This window comes from Opisthorchis viverrini (assembly GCF_000715545.1).
Source record: "Opisthorchis viverrini unplaced genomic scaffold opera_v5_73, whole genome shotgun sequence".
Taxonomy (NCBI): domain Eukaryota; kingdom Metazoa; phylum Platyhelminthes; class Trematoda; order Opisthorchiida; family Opisthorchiidae; genus Opisthorchis; species Opisthorchis viverrini.
In genome coordinates this window covers 164,552-183,351 of record NW_008751729.1, presented here as the reverse complement: position 1 = coordinate 183,351, position 18,800 = coordinate 164,552, and the positions used below count along the sequence as shown (strand labels likewise).

Below are 18,800 nucleotides of genomic sequence, written 5' to 3'. Positions count from 1 at the left end.
GGCACATAACCCAAGCAAGTCGCAGATTTGCAGCAAGCTTCAACTACTGTGACGTTTATGGGTGTTTATTATTAAAAAATGAAAACAATCCAGAAAATAAGTTACCTATCCAGGGAAATATGACTTTATGATTGAAAAGGGAGAAGCAAAAATATACACGATTTTTGTTGAAAGCACAATAGCAAGAGCAGGCAAGAAAGTGAGTATATTAGTGTGCTATGAGGAGCGGATAAAATTGCATGCGGGAGATGCCAAAAGTTTATACGAACCTGCCTGAATCTTTGAAAGCAAATCACATGATTGCACTGAGGAAGGATGAGATCGATGGGTTGTTTTCCGGGATTTTTAGTATCAAAAGAAAGTATGCTACCATGTCCAGGAGAATAAAATGCGTGGACACGAAATAAAAGTATAGTGAAATGAATTACTGATGATTGAGAAGCCGTAAATCACCGCTACTGCTGAGTTGAAGTTACTGGATCTTCCAGAACCCATACATTCGAGGTATCCGGTTCCATGCTTGAAGGGCGATCAAGGGTGCTAACAGCCATGCGTAATGTTCCCTCACCATTGCGTTCGTCATCTATAGGACCAACCGTGCACGAGTTATGAGACGAGCGAAGCACACTGTCATCGGCAATAGTGCTCGATTCGGTGCACGTTGCAACACTTGCCGTGCCAAGTTCGATAAACAATTCCGAATCGCCCAATGCCAGCGTGGAAAGAGTAGATGTGCAGTCGGCAGAGTCCATGGACCTGAGAAAAACAAGAACTAAGTCATTCAAAATCTCCACAGACAATTTGAGTTGTCTTGTTCCAGTTCAAAATGACTACTGCCATGATTTTAACTTCAAAAACAAGAATGGCTAAAGAATAAAGCAGCAATGGTTACTAGTGGTTAGCACCGGAAATAATACTCTTGGGTTGCGCCGTCACGAAGCGGCTGGAGCTCATAATGGTGCGACAGTTTCCGAACTTCAGTAACCCAGTGAGCTGTGATAAAGGGTACCGACCCAACATCTAGAGAATCTCCTATCAACTTGGTCAGTAGATAGAAGTCTGATAGGCACGGTCTCCTGGCCCTCTAGGTTGAGAAGTGGGACAAGTGTGCCAGTTAGTTCATTCAAATTTGAGCTACTCAGTTAGTCTCACAAAACACCACTGGCTTGTGGTTACACTTGAGCCACTGGTTGACGATCCTACTCACCTTTCCGTCTAGGTTTGGTCGCCTTGGCAGTGTCTCAACCCAAATACAACTGCAAATAGTGCAAGCACTAATACCTTCATGCCACAACTGGGCGCCTCATTTGCTGTATATCGGGACACAATGGCATGATCAGAGTCAAGTTACGCACACCGGAATGAATGGCCCTCCAGCCACGTGACTGTCTTCTGATTAGTTGCTTCCAAGTAACTCGATGTGAGCGTTTGTGACGAAAGTTCGGGTTAGCCAAGAACACGGTGTCCATCATGCAACTGAATAAATCGCTCTCCGCTATTCATAAGATGAACATCGACGCCAAATCTACCATTAATTGTGCGAATGGCGATGAATACGACTGAAACTAACAATATCTCACAATTTCCCCATCGAGATTTGCTTCATTCACTAGAGGTTTTCAGGTTCCTGCAGCTTACAGGCACGGAAATACGAAGTCATGTGCATACTGTTGTCAGTTGGGCTCACACTGGGGCTTCTGACACCGGACAGTTTTTGCTTGAGCTAGTTTCTTGATTTTAAAATCTGACTCAAAAGTCAACTGGACGAAATGCGGGACTCCAATTGCCATTAGGATTGTTTGCTGTCTGTGCTGTTTGCATGTTCATCGAGCCTCGGTCAGGTGCACAAAATGAAGCGGTTTGAAAACAGTTTATCCGACCACCCCAGGTAAATAAACAGTAGTTTTTATGACAACTTTTATCTCCAGAGTTGTTTGCGATGAAGAAGAGTCGGGAATCAGGATCGAAGTTTACTAAAAATGCATAGAAAGTGAAGCTGATGAGACCCAACACCTTATGACCCATAGAGATATGGCCTAATCGCAGGCTAGAAAAGTCAATCTGATCACGTGACAGTGATAAATCAATCAGCTAAAAAGAATCATTGAGTACTATAGCCGCTTATAGGTAAATGTGAAAACCTAGTGAAAATTATCTGGATTACGGTATCACGATATACTTTGGAGATTCTTTTTTGTGCACGAGTTGAAAGCGACTCAACGAAACCTTCGCACTTACCTATTACCTCCAGGCTGGTTTTTCGACGAAGATGGGTCAGTGAAGGCACAACATCTGAATACATGATCACACTGAAACAAAAGTGAGGATGGATACGAAACAGATTCAGTTAATCGCCTTGGGGCCACTGTATACTAGTTTAATAGGGGCACAAACACACAAGTGTAGTGCCCAGATTCGATCAGTTAAGGCAAAATTCTTGTAGTGCATAACCGACTGATGTAAGCAGTTTGCTCTCGCTCCATAAAGGCCTTGGGAAAATTGGCAAGGTAGACAGGTAAAATAAGGTATGTTTACGCTTCCAAGCCTATAAACTTACAAAGTTAACCACCCAAAATGTGTGTGATTGGAAGACAACTAAGCTGTCATAGCTGTTCAGTAGCGCGATAAATTCGAGACATGAGCAGTTTACCTGCGCTTCCAGCTGGGTTCTTTGACTGATCGCTTCTTCCAATCGCTCGTATAATTGGTTTCGTTCTTCTACGAGAGCTTTAATTCGATGTTGCAGATGTCGCAGCTGGGCAGCGTGTTCATCCTGAGTGGTACATAGTTTGGAAGCAGGTAGACGTGCAGCCTAAAAGTATCCGAAAACGGGACAACGAGATGTGCGGAGAAGTGAGGAAAATTCGATTGGTGAGAATCTGTCACGGGATTGATTGATAAACTAAATCACATAAAGTAACTACTGATTCTTCCTTACCGAGAGGCAACTTGCCCCTGTTAGGGTTGTCTAAATGTACCGAATGGCTTGGCTCTGTTACCAACGAGATAGGCTAATTGATTGTTATCCCCTCCACTTCCCTGCGCATGGCCAAGTTAAAGAGCTTAAAAATTTGGATAGTACATGCCCGCTCAATAAACCTCTCCAGGCGACTGCAGGAGGAACCAGAAGCTCAGTATAGGCAAAAAAGTGCCCCCGTTGAAACGGCTTCAGACGTGAGAATAAAGCGCGTCAGAAAACATTCAGAGCAACGACGCATATGGTTTCACATTACTGGCAGCTACCCTTCTCGATGTTCAATAAACGGCTAAAAATCCAACGCAAAAATTAACGATCACGGTGGGACTACATTAAATTACGTCCACTTCGGCACGTGGTGACCAAGAACTCGTGTTTAACATACTGGAGTCTTCCGTATTCAATGCCGAAATAATCCGCCTTCTGCGCGCTAGTTCAGTTCCAGAAGCGTTGATCTTTGTTAAGACAGTTTTTCACTGCTCTGTGAACAGCCTTACCATAGTCCAACTAGTTTTGTTATTTCCGAGCCATAATGTATGGGGAACAGGAAAAAAAATGCATTTTCATGCTCCCTTTCTCTAGTGCTCTCAAGATCGTGACCTAACCGCACAAACCCATCCCCCATCCGTTACGATACCGAGATGCACGAAGATCTTGTCATATTTAGAGGGGGGAATGTGAGGATGAACAAGCTATGCCGCACAATGTTGAAATGAACAGGTATGTAGTCCTAGTGGTCAAGAAAACTTTTCAAGCAGGTATGTTGGAGTGAATTACTCTGTTTCAATGATTGCCATTTTTCTAAACACAAAAAATGCAATCTATCCTAATCAATAGTAACCAAACCCTCGAATATCTTGGAGGCTAGTTATGTCAGTTATTTTTGTTTCAACCTGGCGTTGTCCTAATCAATAGTAACCAAACCCTCGAATATCTTGGAGGCTAGTTATGTCAGTTATTTTTGTTTCAACCCTGGCGTTGAACTACTGTGAGTTGCGCACATCAACTGTATCACACAATGCGTTCAAAGCGAGAGGGTGCGTGCGATCTGGGGAGAGAAAATATCGTGGATTAAGGATGTAGTAAGCTGACCTTTTCGCAATATCACGTCGTAGAAAAATAGCAAGTGGTGCATCAGCTACACAGTGCGACTGTCTGACTATACGAAAAGTCAACACATGGAGGCTCAAGTACAGTAGGCCGGATAGGCGGATAAACAGCGATAAGCGGCGGACGGCGAGCTAGAAGTGGTTCAATTATGAATCAATCGTAGTGAATGCTACTCAAAGCGCTCATATGCGGGTGACTCAGACAAAGGATACTTCAGCCTAATTGAGTGACTTCGACCAGGAAAACCAAACCAACTCGAATGTTATGCACAAATGAAGCGTTTGCCACGATTTTATCTGGAAAGTTCAACAACCGGTGTTTTTCACTTTTTCTCCTTTTTCCTTTTTCCCGCTGCTTCTTCACTAGTTCCACGTTTCGTAGAATTCCGCACCGCACGGAAAATAAAAGCCTCTGGTGATGAGCGAGAACCTTTTTTCGCCATTTAAACTTTACACAGAGAGTGTGGTTGTGTGTGCAGACCGCCTACGACCAAAGAAATCTTAGCGACGATGATCCAGTGAATGTTGAAACAGAGAAAAATCCAACTGACATGAAATTGGCTCTGTATTACATCAGAGCTGCAAGGAAATCTGTAGTCCAGTTCAGTCACATCATTGAGTTGCCTTTAGTTTCGGATTTCGATTATCATCATTATCACCATCAGCAGCGTCGTACAGCTGTAACACCCTTTCGGTGCTTAACTGCCTGACACAGGTCTAGACAGGGACAGTCCAGGTGCCGAGGATGACTTCGAACCAAAGACTCTCCGTCAGTGGGTTCGCGCCCTAACCACTGAGCTACTTCGAGCTCATTTATCACTGTGAATTCTACCACTATGCGTTCACATAAGCAAGCACTGTTGCCGAAATGCATTTGTGAATTGTTCAGGTCCAAATAAAGTGCTACACAACACGAGGAGCTCATGGAGAAATGACTGGTTTTCTCCCTGCTGAGGGGATACCTCTCACTAAGAGGCAGTTTTTGTGCTTCTCCAAGGAAAGAGTACCATAAGTGTAAAGAAGTCTCCCAAAAAGAAAATAGTGTGACGTTTCTTTGTGAATTGCTGAGTTCGCCACATAAGAATCACTAATCATTCGTAAACTGCTAGCTTGTTCATTCCGGTTAATCCTTGGTCTACATAGAAGCTGCCATTGCTTCGCGAAAATTTCAGCTCCATGACGGCTTTTACTATCAATGGAATTACTAGATGGGAGTCTGACAATTGGTACGTCGTTTCTCTCTTCGGTTTCCAGGATTGCGTAAGGTGCGTCCAAATCGCTTAGAAACTGATAGACTGAAAGATCCGGAGTCTCTTCGAACTGAGTGAGTGTCCAAAGAAGTGTAGGCAATTCAGAGTGATTGTGTTAGGCTAGAACTAACTCCATTCCCCGTCCGCTTTTGTTCTTTTCTTCACCATAAGGCTTTGAAATAAATCACGACTGTCAGGCAGCGAAGCATATGTTGAACACTGATGCTATGCCGTCGATGATGATAAATTTACGACATCCGGTTGCGTGACTTTAAGCCAGCAGTTTACCAGTTGCATAAGAGCGACCCACAGTTTAACACTGTATACCGTCTATATGATGAACTCCACTAAGAGTACCAGATCAAACGTTGGTAAGGTTCACGAAAATCGACCGAACCTTTCATGATTGTTGGTTGAATGCTGAAGGGTATTTAATTATGCGTTCTTCTCTGTTACATTAGCATTAACTAATAATTTGTCCGTATCAGTCCTGCTCATGCAGATCCTGCAACTTGGTTTTAAAACGACCTTGAGTCAGTTTAAGGAAAGGCACTTTAACACGGCCGTGCTGCTGTGCGCAGCACTTGCCTTCCACCGCACAATCATCTGCTTAGAAGGACCGCATTCAGCTAAACTTTTCAAGGTTGTAATAGAGAGCGGACGGCACTTAAATTAAGGTAGTTGGAATGCGTTGGATCCCTAAACAAATAGTGGCATACCTCTATACAAGAGAGGAACCGTTCTAAGGAGGGTCTCAAAATGAAAGCCACAACATGCAACTCCGTATGTTAGCTCTTGTTGAGAAAAAGGATCGTAATGAGCACCATCCTTGGCAAACGAGAGCTTAAAACATGCTTACCGCATTGGTCGACGATTCCGGTGAAATGGGATCTCCTGCACTGCGTCGACGAACTGCAGTCGGTCGAAATGGGAATTAATGGAGAGCGGTAACGGGTGGTCAAAACAACTGAGTTCAAAAAACATGGCCATAAGAACACAGGGGAAAGTAACTTGGTGTGTAAACTAAAAGAGGCCACTGTATACGTCTTGACTGCTGAATTGACTAGCTTACCAACTTTTAAGACAAGAGGCAACAAACATTCAAAGTACTCATAAGGAGATTCTAGTATTTTTCAAAANCACGACGCCTTCGCATTGACTGGGCTCATCAGATGAACCCACAAGGGTAAATCATAGGGATTCCTTACCAGTTCGTTGTCACCTAAAGAATCAACCACACAGATGGAACCTGTTACGTGGCCTACAAATGTGTTCTTACTTATGCTATTTATCTACACGTGAACATCTGTGTTAGATTATTTAATTCGAGGCATTTCCTGGTGGATAAAATGCTGCTACTCCTGAACAAGGGCGCTTTGTATGCACACTCTGAAGCGAACTCGAAGCTTTCACTTCAAGCAAACATTTGACTAGAACATGTCAAAAATATCACAAAACGCTAAGCACTTAAGTGAGTTCATTCAGAGAGAAAGCACTAACAGAATTGTATGTAAAAACTGGTCCAGAAACTCTGGTACAGAAACGACTGGTTAACAGTCGGCTGGAAAACAGTGTGGACTGGGGAACAAGCGAAATTCCACAAGCATAATAGTCTTCAGGTAGATATCGGAAGGGTTTCACTCAATTAATAAGGTTGTGCGCAAAAGTCTGATGGCTCGACTGTCATCATTGGCAGCAACACTAGATGAGAACACAGGTGCTTCACTGCCATAAACTGTCTGTGGTGGTGGTGGTGGCCGATTCAACCGTAGATATTGCAGCTAACGGCAGTGGGCAGTGAACGGACCTATCAGTCCTTAAAAATGGGCCTACGGAGATGTCGCTAGAAGCGCGGTGAGGAGAGGAAGAAGAAAGAATATTTGGAAGGACAAGGAGAACGTGAGCAGGAGCCCGCTTTCGCTTACCCGCCCTGCTGTATGCAGCAAGTAAGGCGACCCCCCCCCCCCCCGTGGTGACATCGCGCATTGGCCGATGTGGTGTGAGACTATTTGTAAGTGTGTTGTACGTGTTTGTACGTGGGCTGGAATATTATCAGGGTGCTTACAACTAAGACCTTTAGCTCAAAAGCCTAAGTGCAAGGCAGAACTGGTTGGTGTAAGAGCGTTACAGCAGCCTACATCTTTAAGCAGCAAGTTGCCACACACGTTCCAAGCCCCAGTCTGGAGGGTCGAGGGACTGTGTTAGTCTGTCTCTACTCATTGGCCGACCTGGTATGAGAGGCTGTTTCATATGCAAATCCCCAATATAGCCCAATGGCGTATGGAGGTGCACAAACCGTCACGCCGCAGTAAGATCCACTCTTCGTGACTGCCACTGATCGGACACCATTAACTCACAGGCACCACACTCTGCGAGCTACACAAACGACGAATGACACTTATTCGAAGATGGGGATGAAACGCGGAAAGTTGCAATAGGTAAAAGGTTGGTATTCTGTCAAGTAACTAAGACAAGTAATAGACTAAGATTACTGATTACTAAGATTACAGTCGATGGCGAACGAAAACAAGTAAATTGTCCGAACTTACTAACAACTTCTTCCGTACTGGACCTTGACTGGGGTGGATAGATACGGGTATTAACCGCGATTCCATAACTGAACTCTTTGGAAGGTGCTTCTACGCGCGATTGTCCCAATTTCAGCCGGCGATTTTCGTGAGACAAACGCTGACATTGGGACCATTGTTCGGTGTTTAGAATTAGCATCCGGTGAAGCTGACAAGGGAAATAGAACAGCCATGAAGAGAACAACCAGTCAAAAGGCGTCGAGGAACTACTGGCATCCGCACTGCTCATAAGGAAACAACAGAACGACTTGTTCATGACTAAAGGCTACAGGTGAACAATACTTTGATGGAAACGTACATAAAAACCAACAAGCAGCTGCGCACTTCCGAACCAACAGCCAAAACGTGTAGTGGACAAGTGCGTTGCGATAGTTTGTCGTACCAATGGCAATATAATCATCCATTTCTATTTGAAGCGCTAGTCCTGTATTGTTTCTATTGCACACAAGCAAACGAGGAAACTGGCCAAGTAAGATCTGAACCCCGAATAGCTAACCGACACTGGAGAGTATTTAATGACGTCAGATCGCATGGTGATGAAAGGTTTTTGATAGAATTGCCTAGTCCAGCGAACAGACTAACAGCATGTCAACAAGCTGCCTACCATAGTTTGTGCCTAATCACTGCAGCGTCTGCCGGGCTCAGACTTTGTTTCGCTGGATACTGTCGCTTTCGGAAATTGAGCTCAATCGTAATTATTGTGGATCCCTCAAGTATCCGATAAAGAGCACCACTTCAAATGACTGAAGCCGACCATCCGAAAGATATTGTGGGAGTGGATAGCATAAGACCAATAGGCGGAAAATCGGACAGAAGTAAGTAAATACTCACACTAGGGTATGATTTCACAAAATTGAGACGCAACATCACTTTAGCGGGCAGATTCAAGCACTGCGGCGAGGCCAATCATCAAAGACTGGGTTCGACATCAGGGCGCACCCAGTCATCTACGTACCTACGGTGGACTGAACTTTGAGGGCACTCTGACACATGAAATATGCACGATTCCGGATATCGACAAGACTCAAACCAGACGCAATCACCAGCAGAACGGAATGGTTGAACAGGCCAATATATCACTACAGATTCTCCAGAAAGTGTTTGTACAAGGTGTGGAACCAGGATGCCTTCGATAAGCAATTGTCCATAACGACGTTAGGTCGGGCATTTGCATCAGAAAAAGTCCAACAGATGACATCAAGTCCTCGACAAACGCGTCAGATGGTGAAGAACTTTTTAAAAACGACACGATACCAAAAGAATCGAGACGGCAAGGAAGATGACACCTCCTCCCATTAGAACCGATGGAAGTATCTGGCTACGAAACAATATCACCAATTCGAGAGTATCGGCCAAGCTCTAGTCATGGAGGAAACGATTATATATAGTGAGAACATGCCACCGCGATTGTTCATTTAAACCAATCGATACTTAATTAGGGACGAGAATCTAACGAGAAGTTTAAAATGCCATTCTGAATAAAGACAACGACCACAATACCCCATTTCTCGAAAAACATAGAAGATAGGTTCGGTTGAAAATCTGGAGAAGCTAAAACCGATATATGGATAACAGGTCACTGGAATATACTAAACAAAGACCTTGGAGAGCAGTAGTCTCCCAAAGTCAACATACAAGTATATCGAAACCTCGAATCGCCATCCGATCCAGCGAATGTAGCCTAAGCGAAAAGGTGCCACTTTACCTACGAAGCGCAAACAAAACAATTCCATAGGCTTTTAGGTGGCATGAAGCATACGGAACACCCAAAGGCATAAGAACAAAGCACTTGAGTGTATCCCGATGTGAATGCCAGTATTCTGACTTCTTGTCCCAAGATAGGAGAGTAACCGCAACGGATCACGGCAAACCAAGATATATAGAATTAGTATATGTGAGCTGGTTGCCCCATTCTGCTTGTCTTCACGCGTTGTCAAAAGCGCGAAAGACCTACAAACGAACAGCTCTTCTCATTCTGCTGCAGAACCACAACTAATGAGTTGTGTTTATAAGCACAGTCTGAAAACAGTAAACATTAATGATCCACCTCAAAAATTAGTGGTCTGGAAAGACTGGGAAAGAGTAGATGATTGACAACAATGGGCTCGCCGCATGACTGACATTCCCAGCATCAATTAGTACCTATAAAATCGGTTGTGTTGAGCCTGTTTTGACGCATTGATGGCATACTCCCGAAAGAAGCCAGGCCGTCCATCTGTAAATAAGGAAAACCGAGGAACGCTAGGGCGACAAAATCCTACTGCCTCAACTCAGTGGATCACTGGCACCCAGCACTTTTTGTTATCCGGGAGCACATACTCCAGGTGTTGGTGCATGTTTCCATAGCACGGAAACTGAACTATGTCCGTGAATGGCGCAAATTACACAATCAATACATTACATTTAATAGTTTGTAGGGGCGATATACTGAAAACACTCTTAGATGCAGAAAACCGTTCCTGACTTGACCTATGGCAGTGGGCTTAGCTTGCTTCTCCTTAGTATAATCCAACGTAAGAAAAGGTAACTCTCAAGGCTCAAAGATGCCCTTCACATAAGGTACACAGGCACTAAAAAATTCTTCGTTTCCACATGCAAGTAAGTGGAAATTTACAGTATGGTTGAGATACAGCGGAGTTGTTATACTTTTAATTTGAAGATTAAACCTTCAGGCATTCAGAAAATCGTGCTTACCAAAGGGCCGAGAGTGTTTAAGGCGCGTAGAAAGACGGTGCATTATCTCTTTGGGCTTCCGGCTCACTTCGGTGTCTATTCTTTCCACCAGTCGGGTCAAAAAGCTCTACTCGCGTAAGTCAACGGAAACGGAAGAAATCCAGTAATCACCTTCACTGAAACTTTCGAACTAAAGTCCTACGACCGAACTTTTGTCGGACGGGTCTCTTACTCAAAAATCGAACGCAATCCTCAAAAATAAACTTGAAAAAGAATTATTTGAGTGAAAGACGGCTTTATCACTCAATCATATTAAGCTCCGCAAAATATCGGCTGAATTTGTCTTCCATTGTTGTCAAATATTAGTTGGCTCCAAGTTACGCGACAAATTACCTCACATGGAGAGTGGATAATGAAAGTGCGCCTAACATCAGACAAGGATTCAGTCTTAACCTTCATTTTCAATCATCCAGCTTACGCATCAATACTCAGAAAGAAATCGAGAATAGTATTATATGGTGCTATGTCGTTGAAGCTGTAGAGTAGAAGTGTACAAAAACAAATAAGCAAGGCAAACTACAACCACATACAGACTGCTTGTCGTTTACTCCCAAAGTCCTGGCCTACATACACGTCGTATTAGCCAACACCAAACAATCGATTTGGGAACGAGTAAATAATGGTTCAGGGTTCAGCTGGGAAGACTAACCTCCTGGGAGAGAAATTCAGCCTGTTCTTTCCACCAGTGAACCAAGTAGGCGCATTGTGCTCGGGAAAATTGGGTCTGTGGTCCGAACGAGTAGGATAAACGGGTAAATACATAAGTAAAATAGATAAAGAAAACGTCAGATATGTGCGGAAAACAATGTGGTTAAAACCCTCCACCAGTTTTACGTACAATGCTACAATTAATCCGTGAATTCAAGACCAGCAAAGCAGTGTCGCACTTACTGGGGATCATTAACATTCGGTGCGTGATCACAAACCTCCCGTTTTTCACACGAAACAGTCAGAGTTTTATCTATGAATAATCCACCCTAAATTTCATAGCATGTATCAAAGAGTACTTTTGTTTGTGAGGCATCTTCGAACAAGTGAAATAACTCTTGAAAACATCAATCGCAACCCCCTTTGATTATCTTTACGTACTGGACCACGCGTAGCAGCTTCTGTATTGGGAAATATCTGTGGAGCAACATGAGAACTTATGTACAAAGGACGCCCCAGCATCACACGGCTTGTTAGAGGGTGCACCACAGAAAAAAAATCGTCCAGCTGTAGCACCTATTCGGTGCCTAACTTCCATGCCAACAGAAAGAAGCGCGAGGGCTGAAATACCCGCAGGTTGCCCAAGCCTGGACAGGGGAAGTCGAGAGGCAGGGGTCAGGTTCGAACCACGGACCTTCCGGACACTAAATTAGCTCTCTAACCATTGAGCCAACTCAGGCACATCAGGACTTTGCACAACCAAGCGCAGCAGCACTAACCGCCACAGCGGAGGAAATAGGGCGGTATAAGCAACCAATCAAACTCGAGAACGGCAGACCACAACGCAATGCGAATCAAGGCCAGAGAGAACAAGCTACTAAAATTAGGCGTTGGGATAACCAATCAACACAAAGGAATACAGAACACAACGCAACAAAGATCACAAACGGACCAATAGATTCACTAAATTCACTACACTTTAAGTAGCCAATAACGTCAGAAGATAACATATAGCCTTCGACTGCTGTATGATCACACGCAGGCAAGGAAGAAGTACCCACTCATGCAATGATGATGTTTCCTCGTATGGTGACGAACCTTTTGCAAGCCAATTGCCAAGCTCGGCGAACAGATCAACAGCCACCTGATCAACAACCAACAAGCGCAGCAAGTTAGCAGCAAAGACCAGAAGGCCGTTGGATCTTGGAGCGATATTATCCACTTACTGTTAGATCTGACATTTGTTCGAGATCGCATCTTAAACTCTTGCATACCCAGCTCGACCCACAAGGTAGCATGGTTCCAAGGTTGCCGGTGCACGTCACACAGTTCGTACACCTATCCGATAGTACTAATACTAAGTTCGTGATGCACGTGAAACCTATTGATGGCGAAGTAACACTCGCGCTGTCATGATGTCGCCATTGAGTCTATGTGGTATTTTGCGAGAGACCCGATTGTCTTGTTGTTACCCCCACCAGAGAGGCATGCAACGGAGCTCACACCACGGTTAGCACCGTCACACCACGAATGACAAACCGGAAACGCAATATGGGGTGCGGAGGTGGTATTTTGCGAGAGACCCGATTGTCTTTTGTTACCCCCGCCAGAGAGGCATGCAACGGAGCTCACACTACGGTTAGCACCGTCACACCACGAATAACAAACCGGAAACACAATATGGGGTGCGGAAGGCCATCTAAGGTGTCCATTTATGGCTGATTCAGTGCGCCCCACGTTTGATTGCAAGCTGTTTATTTTGTCATCTGCGGAACTTCAGAGAAAAAACTATTCATTAGAATAAATGAGTATATCGGTGTGGGAAACTAAAACGTTATACAATCGCCCCCGTCTGAAGCTGCTCCAATAAGAGGAGACTAGTTAATCTGGTTACTTAAACCATATGTAAGTAATAAGATATCTCCAAGAAAGATACTTGGCCCGGTTCTTCTGAGAACAACTTCAACACAAGTTTATTCAGCATGTTTGAAGCAGGAAAATATATGCGACTAAAAGAGCCATCAGACTAAGTACAGATAGGTGCAGCTAAATGTGACATTCCTTAGCATTTGTTCCACACTTCGAGCATTCGAAGAATCTTTGTTGCATGAGGGCTGACCACTGAGCAAGAATGATGGCTGGTCATCCATCTATGAATGTCTCCTGTAAAAGGATATCAAGGAGGAAGGATTGATTGGCCTTCCATAGGTGTACTCTCACGTTGAAAAATTTATCTTCGAATTTAGTTGACAAAAATGTTATTGCGGTCTGTTCAGATTTCCTGCTGCTCGGACTAACCTTTTTGAGAGATTACCGCAGTGTGAGGAGTTCAGAAATACCATGAGTTTCAAACACAACGACCTGTAAAAGTATTTGCTGAAAAAAAGTAAGATTACGCAGCACTCACTTGAGCAGGGTCATCATTCACCGCTGGGCCCATCCCAATGAATTCTGACCTAAATTCGGTGTCTGGAAAGTAGAGGAAATAGCGTCAGCTGGACAGCATAGTTCAAAACTCCAATCACTAGCCACACAGTGAAAAAAAACATTGACAAAAAACATAACTGGCTATGTTATGGAATCGCCAGAAGCAACGAAGCTGAGTTAGTGAAAGTAGTTTGATTAAGCACGTTAAATAGGTACTCTGAGATGCACCATGACCCACAATGGAAGGGAACCCGTCCATTAAATTTTGGCTCTTAATTCCGTGATAATATTTATTCATACCGATGGCCAAACCTTTAACATTCTCCATTTTATTTTTTTAGACAGTGAGCTCGAGATAATGGAAAGTAGCAATGATTAGGGCTTTCTGGGTTCTCTAAAGTTTTTCACTGATCAAATATCACCTAAAGGTAGGTATTGTTACGAAATAAATGGTACCGAAGTGTTGAGAGTTTGTTTGAAACAATGCCGCTGTGAGGAAGCTAGACCATATTGTGGCGTAACAGTCTGTGAAACTCAAGAACCGCCCTCCCGCAGAGCTCTACTGGGAGTACCTTTATGTTAGTCACAGAGCAGCACATGGCACATTGGTCATTGGATAAAAATCCAATAAGCGTGGTGCACTCGTTCTCCAGGTCATGATTTGGAAATACAGTGCAGTGTCTCTTACATTTTATACTGTGATGACGGCCAACTAAGGCTAAACAGTCAGGTCTCTATCAAGCGTTCTGGTTGTTTTGCTGTGTTGTAGCACTGCAGTACCATCTCAGTGCTGGTAAAATAACCAACCAACCAAATAACTGTAGTATCAATAAGAGGCAATGATGTGGTGTAACAGACACAAACATGAACCAGAATTTGTATAATGTGTGTACTTCCGGTGTTCGGAATTCTAAGGTGGTGGAATAACTAACAAGCGAGTAATGGGCTGATTACGCTTAACAATGAGCAAGATTAGTAGAACCCCCCCCCCCCCAAACCCGAATTGCAGACAACGCTGCAGTTGCTGCCCACTTGGACGCGTGACACTGGACGGAATGAGCCTTCAAGTGGAGACAGGCAGATACGACCAAGTCACAACGTAACAGCAAACGTGCCACCTGGTTACTAGTTGCGGCATAGTTCCACCCGCAAATACTCCATAAAGGACGTACCCATACTGAGTATACAATCAATAATGAATCTCCACTTTTGCACCAAGCAGTCATACTCCATGCATAGACATCCCAACCCCGCATCATCCGTGGAACAAAGTGAAGTAACTGAGAAAAAAACAAATATCATGCGTACCGTTTTTAGCTGATGACGATAAGTGATCTTACCTTAACAGAGCACAACGGCGAGGAACGTGTGTGATAATCTGGTTAGGCGCTCCAAACCGGAGAAGTGACCCAAATTTTGAAATAACCACATACTTCGTATGCTGAACAACATTAGAAAAAATCACACAGACAGTGCGCTTACTAGGTATTCCGGAGGATGCTTACCTAACGAGCCAGTGTCGGATTCCAAGGGGGACGACTCCGAAAGACAGCGCTCAACAGAGGAAGAGCCAGGTGTCTTTGAGGCGGCAGGTTCCGGTGTCGAAGCAATGTTAGATGGAGACTGGTGAGATTGCTGGTGTTCCAATTGCTTGATAGTTCGACTGGCCAACTCGAGGGCTTTTCGTGTCCGACGTAGTTCGTCCCGCAAGTGATTTCGCTCATCGCGAACCAGCGCCCACTTCTCACGCCAGCTAGCTGTACAGTCTGACCACCAGCGCATGGTCTTTTCCAGTTGAACCGTTCGTAGCCTAGCCTGAAGCATGCATAAGCGAGCTGCACTATGAAGCTAAGTATTTTCGAATGTTAGAAAAATCAGTAAACATTGTTCGGCCTGTTTGCCCCCCAATGTGGTTATTCAATTGAACTGTTCCGGGCCACGCATTGTAACTGACTGCAAACACCGGTTACATAACCCTAGTGACGGGAAAAGACTCACTCAACAAGAATTGGACAACTTCATCATAAACGCGGACGCGTAAAGTTACAAGGTACTCAAAGCGCACTTTTAGTCTCCGGTCAAAGCTGTCCGATCGGTAGTAATTGGTTGGCATCGTTTCTGGGACATGATCTGAATATCGTCGGTCTCGCTGACCGAATGCTTGAACGTCCAATAGGAATTTAGTTTTTACAATCTATAGGCATACCAGTCTTTCTGAAGCGATTCCAGCGAACTCGGCGTTTCACTGTAGTTTTCGGATGTATTAACGTTATTTTCAGGTCGACCTTCCTGGACCACGGACTCGTAGTTACCGGCTAATTCACGGTTGAAATCGAAAACACTGCCGACAATATATCCGGCCACATCAGCGGTTTATCTGCACTTGGCCTAGCCGATACCTCAGCTAGGGAATGAACGTCCTTCGGAAAATGGTAAGTTGAAACTAGGATTGTGGGCAATGAATCAAGATGAAGCAGCCATAGACTTCTCGAAAATCACCCATGTTTTTTCTTACTAGGGTACACCTTGATTTAGTATGGTTAGGAGATACAGAATGGCTCATTTGCAATGGCCGGCTGGTGAAGATCATCCAAGATCCGTTGGCAAGACTCCGTTGGGCACAAGCAGAGGCAACCAAAACATGGCGCCTTTACTCATTTACCAATTAATCATTTACCAACTCAAAAGCTTTTTGAACATTCAACCGAAGACAATGTTTAAAAACCTCGGTTCACAAAACGTCTCTATTAGACATCATTCGGAAAAAAACCCGACAAGCAGTCTACTGAGACAGCCACAAGGCTGTTATTCGAAGTGTTCAATTCAGTTCACTTTTCAATTACAAGCCGTGCTAAGGGTGTGTTGTGTCCATCTGCTGCAGTTTCGGTCAGCGGTCAGTGTGAGTGGCTCATCCATCGCGGGAGAATTTTTTCTTGAAACCACACGGCAGACCTCCGTACTGCTAATCCAATGCTCCCGCCAGACCCAACCAAAGCCTCGAAGAAACCGATGGTCAAAAGCCGAGTTTCCCCACGAGTTCCTGCACGTGGGTACCACGATTCTGCTCCATAAACCAATATGCATCGCACTGCTGCAGTGTAAACTCTGCCTTTGGAAGATAGGTGGACGTCATATTAGTGTCATGGGTGTCGAAAATCGGCGAAAGATGCCATGAAATTCCTGATTTGAGAAGTAATCTCATCTCCAGGAAGTTTATAGAAACAAGCGCCAAGGTAAGCAATCTTTTCTGTCAAGTCAATCGGCTTGTATTCAAACTTGAGATTCGGGTGTGATCTCACCCAGTCCAATCTAGCACTTTATACTTAGAGGATTTGCGCCGCATGCCATATTGTGCGGCAGAATCGTTTACTCAATGCGCCAAAAGCATTCCAATTCCCGAGGTTTTAGAGACAGGCGGAGAAGTTTCAAGCGTCACACCATTGACGAAGTTGAATAGGGATGGCGAGAAGGTCCATCTTGTCTAATATCCCTGGATGTGGGGATCTCAGGCGAAAGATGCCCTATGTGCACACCGGATTTTGTATGCGGTAACCGGATTAGCTATAAAAATTCAGAAGATACCCCTTATTACCAGGCACCATCACAGTTCCTGGCAATCTGTGGAAAGCAAAAAGATAGATCACAGGATTACAGCAATCTACAACGGGAATACCGTAAATCACAACTAATAGAACATACCTCCTCCAACTCTTTTTCATGGTGTTTGAGCTCCCCCGAATTTGGGTGAGAGCTGACTGGTGCCATTGTTCCCCTACTGCGTGGATCTGGGTAATGGGCAACTAATTTGCTGTTGACTGGAGATTGAGAGACACGCTCCACCGGGACACTGTGTTGGCGACTGGTCACAACTGGTGGACCTGATGGGGGCGCTATATGCCACATCAGCGAAAAAGATCCACGAAAGCGTCACACTGCGCAAGGATTTTGAGGAGATCCTGAAACAGAAAACTAACAGTACAGTGACCAAAAGCCAAACAAGATAGTTGCGACTGAACTTACTGCAATTCAATTCAGTTTATCAGCTATAAACCGTGTACCATAGCATTGGTTCCGGCTGCCACAGTTTCGATCACCAGAAAACGAGAAAACGGAACATAGAACTGAGCCGTGCAGGCGAAGGCATGTTCTGTCTGTTCAGAAATTGAGTAGCCACGCAGTGAAGTCGATAGCCTTGATGCGAGAGCGCCACTGACTGCGCAACTGGCTGATTTCTGCCAGTGTCATCAACCAATGGAGAGTTGAGTTGAGAGTTCAACCGTTCTTGGAAGTGCCCGGCCCATCGCTCAAGACGGCGATTGAGGTAATGAATTGCTGTTCCGTCTTTTTCACATATCGTCTCACTGACATCTGCCTTGCTTTGACCGGTTGATCGGATCAGTTGAAACAGGGCGTGGCTGTTGCCAGCAGCGAAATCCTCTTCCATCTCCTAGGCTTTCGAAGTCCACCAGCGTTCTCCGTCATTCTTCAAGCTGCTGACATTCCGATATTCGAGGGATATGCGTGCGCCATCAAATTCGCTAGTTGCTCGTATGGCCCAACTGGTAGAAATAAGATCTGCTGATCTCGAAGACATCCAGTGTTCATTGAATCGAATCATATGGGCCGGACAAGCAGTTATGAAATCTGACAGCATTGCTTCTTTAACTCGCCTCCATTAATCCTCCAAGCAATCCTCGTCGTCTAAATTACTGTGCGTTTCCAGTACTTTCTAGCCAGATCAGCTCGATACTCTTAAGCTACTAAAACTTGTCGAAGTTGGTGAACGGAGCAGCTCCCTTTCGGCACGCGTAGTGCATGTGGAATATGAAGCGCTACGCGGGCTTGCACGATGGCGTGATTAGAGTCAAGTTGCGTACCCCAGAAAGAACGAAAATCCTTAACTGAGGCTCCCCGTCGATAACTCATAACCACATGGTCCAGTTGAGTCCACGACTGTCTTGTGGCAGGTGGCCTCGAGGTAACTCGGTGTGTTTGTTTTGGAAGTCCGTACTGGCCAGGAACAGACGGTGATCTGCACACAATTGAAGAAGCCACTCTCCATTATGTC

At 44.6% G+C, this 18,800-nt stretch overlaps 1 protein-coding gene across 1 annotated transcript; it reads right to left on the bottom strand.

The window, feature by feature from the left end:
* Positions 1-49: 49 nt before the first annotated feature.
* T265_04416 (hypothetical protein) lies at positions 50-17,688 on the bottom strand (the record flags this gene model as incomplete). Its single annotated transcript, XM_009169161.1, has 9 exons — positions 50-756; positions 2,239-2,309; positions 2,651-2,812; positions 6,196-6,248; positions 7,886-8,072; positions 11,307-11,381; positions 13,713-13,774; positions 15,238-15,547; positions 17,432-17,688. 9 exons carry the CDS (start codon positions 17,633-17,635, stop codon positions 456-458), a joined length of 1,425 nt encoding a protein of 474 aa, XP_009167425.1.
* Between the last annotated feature and the right edge of the window lie 1,112 nt (positions 17,689-18,800).